The 13,654-nt window shown below is 36.1% G+C and overlaps 1 protein-coding gene across 2 annotated transcripts in view; it reads right to left on the bottom strand.

The window, feature by feature from the left end:
- LOC126183651 (filamin-A) overlaps positions 1-13,654 on the bottom strand; it is a 537,330-nt gene that overhangs the window by 23,918 nt on the left and 499,758 nt on the right. For both annotated transcript variants that reach the window (XM_049925796.1, XM_049925797.1), the window contains 4 exons: positions 10,596-10,760; positions 4,269-4,472; positions 2,606-2,778; positions 2,343-2,451 (listed from right to left, as the gene is read on the bottom strand). In XM_049925796.1, coding sequence (XP_049781753.1) covers positions 2,343-2,451; positions 2,606-2,778; positions 4,269-4,472; positions 10,596-10,760 — 651 coding nt within the window. The remainder of the gene's footprint in view (positions 1-2,342; positions 2,452-2,605; positions 2,779-4,268; positions 4,473-10,595; positions 10,761-13,654) is intronic.

The raw sequence follows: 13,654 nt of genomic DNA, 5'->3' as shown, positions 1-13,654 counted from the left end.
GTTGAATTTGAACATTGGTGTACTTATATTTAAGTTCATCCATGTGATGGTGGTCTGAAGACTGTGACCATAGACAAAAACTGTGTACATTTTCTCAATGTGGTATTGAACAATAAAGAAATACAACAAAAAATGTGAAAATGATAGTAATGAACATATTAAACAGAATACATCTTATTTTGTGGCCCAATTTGTAACTCTAAACGAAAAAGAGTACTACCAGTTAGTACCAGTAATGAAAAAGCAATCAAAAACAGTAGGTAAAAGTTAGTGGTCATGCACCAAAACAAGCAAAGTTCATTTCATCTGCCTAAAAAGATTAAGGTCAAATGGTTTCTGGGATGTAAAATGGATTTTTCTGAGAGATTACATAAAAAGTAAAACAACAGCCAACAAATACAACTGAAGTCCATTGGCTGAAACAAAATGCGACAACAGTTGCCACAACCGCAAAAAGAAAGAAATGGAACACCTCATGTAAGGCTGACACATCTACCCATGAAGAGATTTTAATCAGTGGCAAAAAATTGAGAAATTTGAAGTAAAAACTGTTGGAACATCCTCCCAGATCCAAAGATTTGACATGTTCTCACTTCCACTTATTCCCATAGCTAGCAAAATTTGTAGATGTGAAATTTTGTAATCAACAGGGAGGCAAGAAAATTAGTGTTTAAAGTTTTGTTGGTGATAAGGTCATTAGGGAAAGAGCAAGAGCTTGTAATGGGAAGGAAATTGGCCATACCCTTGCAAATGTATTCAACATTAAGTGATTTAGAGAAATAACAGAAGACCTAAATCTGATGGCTGGACAGGAATTTGAAACACAATTGTGATGAATATGAGTCCAGTGTTTACCACTGTATCATCTTGTTCTACTATGGAATCGTGCATCAGAAGTAGAATATACCTATTGGGAAAAGAAAAATATAATAAAATAAAAAATATCTGGGCATAACAGTGCAAAGTGATACAAGCATGTGAAAACTGAGGGAGGGAGGGCAAATGGTCGACTTTGGTTTATTGGGAGCATTTTAGGAAAGAGTGGTTCTCCTGTAAAGGGGACCACTTACAGGACACTGGTGGTACCTATTCTTGAGCACTGCTTGAGTGGTTGTTATCCGTGCTGGGTCAGATTGAAAGAAGGCATTGAAGCATTTCAGAGGCGGGCTGCTAGATTTGTTACCGGTAGGTTTAAACAACATGTAAGTGTTGCGGAGATGTTTCAGGAAGTCAAATGGGAATCCCTGGAGGGCAGGCGATGTTCTTTCTGAAAACCACTATTGAGAAAATTTAGAGAATCAGCATTTGATGCTGACTACTGAACAATTCTATTGCTGCCAACATACATCACATGTAAGGACCATGAAGATAAGATACAAGATATCAAGTCTCCCAGAGACGTACAGACAGTTGTTTTTCTCTCACTCTATTTGCAAGTGGAACAGGAGGGGAAACAACAAGCAGGTACATGGTAATCTCTGCCATGCACCATACGGTCACTTGCAGAGTATCTATGCAGATGTAGAGGGGAAAAAGGGGAGGGGGGCAGGGATAGCTCACTCATAATCCAGGCTAATAGGAATCCATCTTGTTCAGAGCACTGAGAATTGCCTCTCCTGAAAGCAGTACTTTGTGTCAAATAACATCAACGTGATATTACATAAAAGACTTCACTTTAGTATGATGATAATGACCTCCTTGATACATCAATCTGTACAATGACTCCTTAACAATCTGAAACTGATACTACTTTCCTTTGCACAACTCTATTTGCAGTTGTGCTTTTTCACTGGCTCTATGGGACTACATGAGATGTGTATGTGCTTTTACTGTTTTAAAGCACACCCAAAAGCAAAGCATGTAACGTCATCTTAAAGGTCTTTGTCATACTGAAATACACAATAATTCAGTCTATGGAGTATATTAACTCATAGTTTCAACTGGGTGCGCAAGAACTTAACTTGCAAGCAAACATTTCTAATATAAAAGATAATACACAGATTACCCATAACAGCTGTTTAGTCTGGTCCTGTTAAGTAGCAAACAAACACAGAAGCTGTCCTTTGTAATTGCTGTGCCTGTTCCATGAAATGGGAACATTACTGATAAAATGGTTGAGAAAAATCTAGAGTAAACATAACTTTGGAAAATGCATGTACACAGATGATTTTGGTGTACATGATATGTCAGTTATCTCCCTAATCATTCCTGTTTCAATGGAGGACACTATTGTAATGGCAGCCAAAAGAATGTCATCTGCTGTAACACACTGTAGCAAAGTTCTAAAAGAAATGCAGTAATCTGGTCATAAAATTTCAGTTTTGCAGCAATGAGCAAATTACCTGGCATTTTGAATGTCAGTTTGCACTCAGAACCAACTTCTGTTATGGGAACAGCTTCCCTCTGCCTCTGTATTTTCTCACGTTGCCTGTTCGATCCTTCCCCTGTCACCTAAGCAACAAAACAAATGTTATAGTGAGAATTCAAGCCCGTACACCATAATATTGTATTCTAAGCAACAAAGTATAAATACATCATCTGTATAATATCCAGTTTTTTTTTTTTCAGAAATTACTTCAGTTAATTCATGAGCATACATACAAACCTTTACTGTAAAAGGTGAGCCTTCTACATGATGGTCTGCAAATTTGAGATTCACGATATAGTACCCAGGTTCTGTGGGCTTGTACGATATATTCAGGGTTCCATCCTCATTATCTTTACACTGTATTTCTGCCTTACTTGGACCTTCAATTGACAGTGACAGACCACCATACCCTGAGTAAAAAATAATAATAATTAAGCATCAGAAAGTGAGCAGTTAATTTGCCTTTTTTATATAAAATAGAAAACTATTAACAATAGAACTTTGAAGTCTTTGAGGCAGATTTGTTGCACTAAATGCTCTCTGCACACATTTCACCTTAATTCACTATAAAATTTGAGATTTCAACAATATCTGAGACTGTTATCATCCAGAGATTAATGGAACCACATAAATGTAACAAATGTAGCAGTGCCCACTGTAGCTGAAGATTAAATTAGTACCAACAATAATATATCATGCACAGCATCTTTGGTTTCATCAGTACATATAATATAGGACATAGTCCTATGCAGTGGCCTGGTATCACATGGCTGTTTCAATATTTTGAAACAATATTTGAAGCTTTGATGACAGCAATGTGTGATGCTAATGAAATAATAACAATACATATCCCAGGAAGTGGCAGTCATGGGTTCCTCCTATTTTTTTATCTTGAAAGTATGTAAGGTTGCTGCATTTGACATTATTCTATTGTGGTGGAATGCAATTACCTCCTTCCAAATTCAGAACTTGTTCCGGCAAGTATTTAGTTTGAGAGCAACATTTTATTGAGGAATTCAGATCATGGTACACTTATTTTTCAGTAGTTCGGCACACACGAAAGCCACTTAAAATGCTACAAAAAATACTGCAGCTAATCAAAGCAGTAAGTCCAGACCTTTGAATCTCTGTACTACTAAATTTACCAAATATATGGGGTCACATTTTGTGCTAATGAAGACCATATGCAATACTGTCAAAAATGTTTTAACATTTTAAAACATAATGTGGTCTCATTTCCAAATAATTTTATAGAAAGTGACAACAGTTAAGGAATCTTACATCCTCCAACTGTATGATGCTAAGCATATTTTATTAGTAATTACCGTACATTACTGTATTCAGAAATATGTCTGTCAAAATACAGAAATAGACAAATAACTGCAGAATTCCTTCTCCTTCAGAATAACTGCTATCAAATTAATAAAAATAATAAGGTGTGAGCCTGATAGTTGTGCTCCACGACAGTTAAGTATAATCAGTACCTTCAATTGCCCTACAGAAACAGTATAAGTACAGCCAAAATTTCACCCCAAAAAATAATTCATGATTTTTTGTGAAAGGTGAAGACAAGAAAAAGCTGACTATATGAAGAGGGGGTAGTTTCACTAATTACAATGCATAAATTCTAGTGACAGTGTTCATTTTAACTATTTGATGAAAATATTAACCTGAAAAGTCATTTGCAATCTATGGAAAATACAGAGCGACAGAATACATACATTATACGAATTGGTGGAATGTAATATTTAAAAAGACAAACTATGAAAACCAAATTGCTGCAGTTTAATGAGTTTCTTTATTAGTTGATCAAAGACATTTTGCAGACATTGGGAGACTTAATGGAGAAATTTTAATAGGATACAACAGGAAAAAGATTATTTAAAACAATGATAGTTACCTGCACTTCTTGTATCAACGGTGAAAGAGTTGTCTGTGTGAGTTTTCCCTTCAGTAAGACCTGCACCTGTTACTTTCACTTTCTTTGCATCACCAACTTCCCGTTCACCAACATTTATCTTGAATGGTGAATTCGCAATGTGCTTTCCCAGGCGTTTTACGGAGACAACATGTTCACCTACTTCTCTTGGTGTAAATGAAATACCTGTAACATACATTTTCTAAGTGCAGTTATTTCACATGTAGAAAGTGGGAAACAGTATGTTGTTAACTAATTTAATAAACAATTCAAAGTGAATAAATTAATTTCACAGGAATCCATCTACAGAGTGCAATGTCAAAAACACAGTACCATTCAAGCATATCAGAACTTTATGTACTGAGAATTTCATTTTATCACAAGGAATAAAAACTAAGGCCACAACTGAATACCCAGAATTTAGATCTGTTTGCACTTCCTGTTTGTAACTAATTCATATGAAATGTAAGAAATTGATTCACTTCTTTGATACTTTGTCATTTGTGAGTTCAACTTAATCCTTTGAAAGCTGAAATTTACAGTTCTGCTTTGCTAGCACATATGCTCCTCACTGGAATATTAGTACCAAGCACACAAAACAGTGTTGTCATATCTATGAAGGCCACATCTTTCATAAAATTCATTTATGAAAGTTTCTAATTTTAATTCTTCTGCTCTTTAGGAAAAGAACTTGGATGAATTTTGAAACCCTTACAATATGCACAATATACATTCTTATTAATAAGGGACAAGAGGAATATATAGAAATAATTATCACACACCCAATCAAATGTAATAATATTAGGGTGCATTTGAAAATCCTTATCTGATTTAGAATTAAGAAAAACTGTGTTTTAACAGAAGTGAAATGTTATGCTTCAACATTATTTTTAAAGACATGATTCAAAGATATATTACTTCTAAGTGAAAAGTATGAAGCATTGTAACTTGCCAAAATGTTTTGAACTAACGACAATCAAACATGTACATCTAAGGAGATATATACATATGATACGGTGTATAGATAGAGAGAGCAGATTAGTGGATAGGATGCAAGGGCTAGTCGAGGTTCTTCATGCTCTCTCTCTCTCTCTCTTTCTCTTCTTCTTCTTTTTTTGTGTGTGTGTGTGGGGGGGGGGGGGGGGGGGGAGGGGGGGGGGGTTGTACAGTAAAAGTGGAAAAAAGTAGAAATGTACAATTAAAACAAAAAACATCATGTAACCTGGACACCTGTTGGATGAGAGTTAAGTGATGTGCGCAAAATTTCCATTGTACACTGTTGTGAGTTATGGAACCTGCCCCGTCCCATATGGAAATATAATGAAGCTGTAGGCCAACATACCAGTATTGTGTCAACCACCATATTGAATATAAAGTTAAACTAGAAAGTATATTGTAGGTTTGTAAAATTTCCTGAAACAATACAAAGTATGTGTACATTTTTCTGATATAAACCATGTACTGATGTACTGAGAGGATCACAAAAGAGTCATTAGGTGGTGTTTCTCTGTTGCATACAAAGGTATTTCAAATTCTAGTTTTGTTTGTTACATCTATGTGAGATTAGCCTAAACAGAGACTGCTCACAGTGTGTCTCGACTACCACTTTGTACTGTCACAAGATGTTATGTGTAACACCTCTTTAACAGTCTGGGCTGACTCCATGTACACATCACAAGATTAGTTTTGAAGATCTCTCTAAACACGAGAGATATGGCACTTGGCATATGTTGGAAGAGACAGCTGGTATGTGTTTCTGTAATTACAGAGTTGCATAAATTACCAGCATTATAAGCTGCCACTGAAGTACACCCTAGTACAATCTATATTTACCAGAATTTTCCATGGTTACATGAAGTGAGTATGTGTAGTGTTTTATCCTGAAGTTCATTTCATTAGCTATATGTTTATATATAATGTTCATGCAGAACGTGTCAACTGATGAACAGCATCACACATTTCTTAAATAACTGTTTCTGTGATTACATTTCCAGGTTTGTAATTGATTATTAGTTTCTGTTCAAGAATACCTCCAATGTACTATGTAATCGGGGACAAAAACTGTAATCTGCACTTACAGACATTACGAATATCTTTGAGACATTTTATTTCATTGATACATTGGAAAAGAGGAAAGAGCATTATAGTCATGCATTTTGCTCCTTCCTTTGGCAAATTAGATCCACCAGAGTGCAGTGTATATCAACTTTGGTCTTAGTATTGTATTTATGAATAGTGCCATTCGAGCTTACAGCAGTTAATGAATGGAACAGGAGGAGAAGAAAAAGGGGGTTGAGTTATCAATGTATCCTCCAATATAATGCAGGAGGTGAGTTTTTGGTTTGTATGTTCAGTAGCTAATTCTGTTTTGTCCAGTTCATATATAACATTATTCCTGTACCTCCAATAATAAACATCCAGACTTTGATAAAATCCTTTCACAGTTGTGCTAAGCTTTCTGTCATGTGACAAAGACCAGCACTTAGTCTGACTAAACTTTTAGCACGATATTTTGAACCCAATTTATCCTGTAGCTGTTAAACTAAAGTAGAATTATCCCTGCCTGGCTAGCCGCATGGTCTAACGTGCTGCTTCCCGAGCAGAAGGAGTGCCGGTCCCTGGCACGAATCCGCCCAGCGGATTAGTGTCAAGGTCCGGTGTGCCTGCCACTGCCAGCCTGTGGATGGTTTTTAAGGTGGTTTTCCATGTTGGCGATTGCTGCACAAACACTGTCTCCACATACGTAATAGGAGGATACCTTTTTCACAGTCTGTTAATGTCACTGCTTTTCTTTAGGTTTCCTTGCAGTGTTCTGATGCACCCAACTTTCCCCTACGTACTTCTCTAGCTGAGAATTGCGAATTATTGTTTATTTGTCTCATAATGTACATAATCTAAATCAGACAAGTTAAACCTATTAGACAGCCAAATTCCAAATGTGCTACCAAAATACCCTCCCTTTCATCATTTAGTTGTTTTCTTTTCCTAAACCAGATCTCTCTTACCTGTAATTCAGATTTTTCATGTTCTAGTTCTTTGATGCAACAAATTTCCTCATGTGCCACAACCTCTCATCATAATCTTTTAGGAAAGATTATCACTTAGCAACCCATCCTCTTTACCTTAGTAATCAACATAAGAAAACCATGATCTTCAGTTTTCACAAAATACTCCAAGTTTAACTAACCTTGGCAGTATCATGCATTGTTTGCTTGGCTGATGAGTTTTCTACACCTTTAACATATAGGTATAATAAAATTAAACACTGTGTGTCACTGAACTAATAGAAGCAGGAAGTTCTGTTGCAATTCAGTTGTTTCGAGTGCTTGTAGGTTGTCGATGCACTGTCATAATCTAAATGACTAAAAAGGCTTATTCCACATTGTAACTCCTGCCAACGGACCCAGTCACTTTATCATTTGTGGAAATGTGCAACTTGATAACAGCATACTATTGGCAGCATGTGCAAACTGTGACAGTGAAATTAAGATTTCATCAAACATGCAGAAGTGAGAATCAATCTTATAAGGTCAAGGTAGATTTGTGGTGATTTGGATGTAAATGTGGCTTTACATGTTGACAATGTCAGCCATCACATCTGGTCTCTCTTATTCATGATAAGATTGTGCAGCATTTGTGAAATAAGGGGGTATGGCAAGACTTAATTCCTGTACAGGTAATTAGATTAGATATTATAGATTTTCAAAGCATTAAAGTTGCTCATCAACCTAAAGTTCAGATAAAACATCAACTGGAAATAGTATGGTGCACAGAGCATTAAATGCATTACAATCATCTGGCATATTAGACAGAAACAAAGACACACATCAATGATGCCCCAGGCATGCGACATGACCACTACTGGATTGAGCAGGGACTCCATCTACAAACAGCAAGCCTTGTAAACAATCCATAAACTGCTCTGCCCCATGTTGTATTGGTCATAAATAAACATTGACGTTCTGGTAATGAGGCTTACCAGCAATGCAGCAGATTTGGAAATTCTGCAAACTGTGCCCAAATACATACACTCTGCAGAATATGACTGATGTCACCAAGGAAGCATGTGAATTACCTACATACTACTCACACCATATGCAATATGTATTTGTGTAGCATATAATTAACTGATGCCATTACCGGTTAGTAGAAATGTTAATGCTTATGGTATCAATTTGTTTGGAGTATTTTTTGTTAATGATTGTGAAACTGCTGTAACTTAGTGTGTGTTTCTGACATGATTAAACAAATTTCCAATTTATAGTTTCTAAAAATGGCACTTGTATACCTGATCTTTATTGAAGTTTAGATGATTGGATCTAATTTCCACTAAATATTGAAGCAAGGCATTTTCAGAGCTATATTTAATTTTGCAAATAGTATCTAAAACACTAAAAAAAGTATTGGATTTATCATTCAGATTAAAAAAAAGTTTCTCACCATTTGCTTGCATGCAATGGTGGTTTGATAAGTCTGGTAAAAAAGCAAGAAAAATGTTTGTTTCATAAACAACTGACATAACTTCTCGACATAGCCTCCTGCGAGGGATACACGCTTGGTCCGTTGCACAAAAATCCCCATTTTCTCAATTTTATCTTCATTCTGCCAATGCCAGGGTGCAGCTTGTTTATCATATTCCATATGGACCAACTTTTCTTGTGACTTGAAGGGAAGTTATCAGAAGGTATCATCCATACTGCAAGGTGGCTGGAGCAGGAATGCCATGTATTTTGTCTGATGTATGAAGATGGTTAAATGAGGCTTTCTGTCACATGAAGGAAGCTATTTCTTAACTTGAGCCTCTGGGTTTGCCAACTGATACCCATATAATGAATGGGTCCCCAAATTCAGTGTCAGACTTCTCCAGTCTGGATGCACACTCACATTAGATATCTGCTGTAATGAGTCTGGATTTCATTTAAGGTAACATCTACTTTATTCACTTGGTTAGATCTGCACCAAATGGGACAGGTGTATTCTGCAGTTGAATAACAAAGAGCTGTGGCTGAAGATCTTAAGATGTGAGGATGTGGCCCCCAGGTTGTTCCAGATAATTTCCAGATAATATTGTGCCTTACTGATACCTTCCTTTTGGTGTTTAAGCAGTGTTTCTTATAGGTGGGTGATCAGTCAAGAGTTACTCCTGGATATTTTGGAGCAAAGCAGTGTACTGATTTACATGATTCTTTTGAGAGTAAGAAAACCATCTGCACAACTCCTCTGGATTTGAACCTACCTTCAGCACCTTCAAACATTGCCTTTCAAGCAGATAAGGCAACATCATGTGTAGAAAAGAAGCTCTTTGCATCTTGTGGGTAGGGCTTATCAATAGTGTAGATATTACAGAGTATACGAACTAGTTCATTTCAATGAAAAAATGTCTGTTCTTCAGAAAGCACTAAACCATTTGAATGAGTTAATAGTTGTTTGTCACTGTATAGACTTTACTAAGGAGTGTACAGCAAGGCACTGTGTTGTAGGCCCATGTCAAGTCAATAAAAGCTGGCCCACTGAAGAGGTGCAGTAATTGGGAAGTACCTCTTCCTGGTCAAAATTCTTCTTGTTCTGGTATTAGCAATGAGTCTACCCCATCAGACTGTCAATTCAAAAACATTCATCCTAAGATCTTGTATAAATGACACAACAAAGTCCTTGTAGTTGTTGTTATCACTTGTCTTCTTGCATGGCTTGAATAGTTCAAGGACTCTGCTTTTCTCCATAGTTTTGCTTTTATTCAGTACTCTGATCAGATCATGCTGCTTGCCACAAGTGGACCTGCAATTTCATTTGTGAAAATGTTGCTATGTATTGAGGTCTTAGTTTTGTCATCACACTAAGTAACATCCAGGCACTGTAGCTGTTTCTTCCCAAATCCAGCTCTTCCATTAATTTAATACACTGGCTGCATTTGGATTCAGAAATTGAGACTATGAGACACAGCTCCCTTGAGATATTTGTCACTGAAAGGATCCTTTTTGAATATGTCTCAGAAGGGGAAAAAATCAGTTTGTACTTACCCTCTCCACATGAAATCACCATGAGTTGTCATATACTTTTTAAAGTACTTACACATTTGAAATTTAAGTAGTCTAGCTTAAAATGCAACTCAGTGTGTCATCTTTACAGTGAGTAGCAATCTATCCTTTACACAATACTGTTGATATTCTGACCACGACTTTCCATTGTTTGATCTAGCTTAATGTACATATGATAATTGAAGAAATTTTATTTCAAGTACTCAGTAAAATGTATATTTAATTGACAAATGTCATTTAACATCAGAAATGACATAGTTTCAGAGGCACTTACCGATATTATCATTTGGCAGTCTTTTCAAGAAGCAAGGCTCTTCAAGGCCACTTGGTGCTTGAATTGACGCATTCAAAGATCGGATGTCAGCATCAGTCACCTTACCTGGGAAGGACACTTCACTGCACGAACCTACAGAAATCTGATTCCTTTTTCTGCCTTCACCTGTGTGCAAAATTAAAAAAAATTGCTCAAAAATTAACATATCCAAACAAGTACAGTATAGATTACAGCCATTTCTCTGTCATTTAAGTCATGTAAGTATAATGACACTGTTGTCATAAAACTTCAACAAAAAAAAATTGAGACTGTGTCTTATTACAGATTCTAAGAAAAACAGAGATTGTTAGTAAACTAATTTCAAGGACTTTTATGAATTGGACAAATTATTCTGGATTGACAAATATTTTGCAGTACAGCAAGGAATTACACAAATAATAGATTAATCATTCATTCTCAAAGTATAGGTTTAACTATCCACTTAGGTTAGGAAAATTTGCAACTGTACTAATTCAGGAGATCACAAAGTAACTGACAAGAGTTAAGCATGTTATCACAGTCATGTAGCACAAAACCATCTTAAACAAGTAGCATTGTAATCCATTCAGGTCATCTGCAGTTGACAGATAACTATTTGTTTAAGGGCAGGATGCAATTGGTGTTATGAGAGTGACAAGTTTGAAAGATGGCTTTAATAGTCAACTTGGCCCAACAGGGTCTATATCACTGGAAAAACTGCAATTGGAAACCCTTGTCAAACTGGAGACAGGTTAAAAGCGGACAGATATGATCATATGGTCAAATGTTCATTATTATGGTATTTTTAGACTGTGTCTACAATTTTTATTCACTGATTCAACATTGACAATATTCAACTAGGATGTCCAACAACCACAACATGCACCAGTATCCAATATTTGATGTTAAGAAGCAAGTTTATGAATAAGAACAATTAAAAATTCGAAGAATGAATATGTTTGTAATGGTCTCAGGGGAGATGCTTCTAATCATAGATTACCTTTTTGTATTCCTGTCACAGGTACTACCGTTAGTTTAGATTATTGAGTGACAAACAGAAGGGAAATTGTGTGTCAGTTTGCATGGAGCTGGAGGACAGTTTTCATTCAGATCTGGACTTCATATCCAAAATTGTAATTTGAGTTGAAACTTGGGCCTATCGGTATAATCCTGAGTAAAAAAATTCAGAGTTCACTATGGATAACCAGTGACCCTATTCACTCTTAAAAGGCACATCAGTCGAAAATTCAATATAATACTCTCCCCCCCCCCCCCCTTTCCCCTTCCCCATAATGAGGGCACAGTGTGATCAGAGTTCATTCTAAGTGGAATAACTGTAAATGCCAAATTTTACAAAGGTGTACTGCAATGTTTGTAAAATGATGTACGAAGAAAAAGACCACAAAAAAATGGGCAACTGACTTCCTGCTTCATAATAAAAATGTGCCATGCAACACCTTTTTATTCATGAGTTTTTGCCTGAAGTGTCCTTTCACATCCACCTTGCTTACCAGGTTTACCACAGTGCGACTTCTGGCTCTTCCCACGAATTAAAACTGTGCTTAAAGTAAAACATATTGCCACCATTTGTGACATTGAGAGGGTCATAACAGAGCAGCTGAACATTCTTCCAAACGGAGCTGTCCAGAAATGCTTCCTGTCGTTGACTCCACATTAGGATAAGTGCATTATTTGCGAAGACAGTACTTTAAAGGAGATTAAATAAAATTCCATATAAGCTTACTTTGTTTCTGATAAAATCATTCACCACATTTTGTGATCGCACCATATATACTACTTAGATAGAGTGGCTCTGCCATACTTCCTTGAGGAATTACTAACATCACATTCGTGTCTGATGAACACTTACTATTTAAGATAACATACTCAGTTCTATAACTTAAGAAAGTGAGCCCACCACACATGTTCAAAGTTTTTTATGTTAACATCTGTATTATCATTTTAAAGAGTGATATAGTACCAAACATCTTCAGAAATTTATGATTATGCCATCCACCTATTTATAAGTATCCATAATTGGTAGGATGACTTAAGCAAAAACAGCAAGCTACAGTAAAACCCCTGTTATTACATTTCCATATTTTACATTTTCCCACTTTTTACAGTCATTTTTGTCAGTCCCAACAGAAGTCTTATTCTTTCAATACAATAGTTCCCCATCATTAATAATTCTGAGTTACACATTTCCCACACTAAGTTTCCTTTGGTGTTATCCCAACCTTTCACATTGAGTTTAACAGAGATTTCTGCAAAGAGTGTACTATATTCCTGCTGAAAGTCAGCCTTGGAACAAAGCAGGAAGTACAGACTATAAGCAAAGTTGCTGATAGTGTAACAATACATTACCACAGTTAGGCAAGATTTTCACTGTCAGGGTGTTGGATCAGAGCTGCCTGTATTATACATTCACAGTGTTCATAAGGGTGGGAAATATGCTGAGTCACTGCCTTAATGATAATCGCGATCTAACAGTACTGACTCTAGTAACAACCTTCCTTCTGCTCACTGTGTTGTACTACAACTGCTTTAAATTAATTTCACAGTCATTTATACAAATAAACACCGCTTTTGAAGACAGCCATATCTATAATGAGCTTTCACGAATCGTTAATTCTGTGCAAAATATGCGAATCCATACTAGGCACACAGTCTTATGTTGGTGCGACCTGATGTCAGATAAAATATTACTCCTCATGATGTTCCATAACATGATGGCAATTTCTGCACTCTTCCTCTCCCAGGATGGTCTGAAGTATGTGATCTTGTTGGCAATAAACTGAAGATTTCGTGCCTATTGTTTCCATTTATGTAGACTGCAAACTTTTGTGTTTTAACAAATATTGTGTTACAAGCTTCATTTATTGTAATTTAAAATGATACCAATAAAAAGTCTCACATTAGAGCACAAATATCTTTTTAATGTGGTTTCACAAAATAGTAGAGCTAATAACCGTTGGAAAGAAATAAAAACAATTATTTCAGGTTTTTTTCCAAAAGCAAAAGTTAAATTGTATTAATTT

Source organism: Schistocerca cancellata, chromosome 4 (assembly GCF_023864275.1).
Source record: "Schistocerca cancellata isolate TAMUIC-IGC-003103 chromosome 4, iqSchCanc2.1, whole genome shotgun sequence".
Lineage (NCBI taxonomy): Eukaryota > Metazoa > Arthropoda > Insecta > Orthoptera > Acrididae > Schistocerca > Schistocerca cancellata.
Note: the sequence above shows the minus strand (reverse complement) of the source record. Positions and strands in the feature narration are given on the sequence as shown.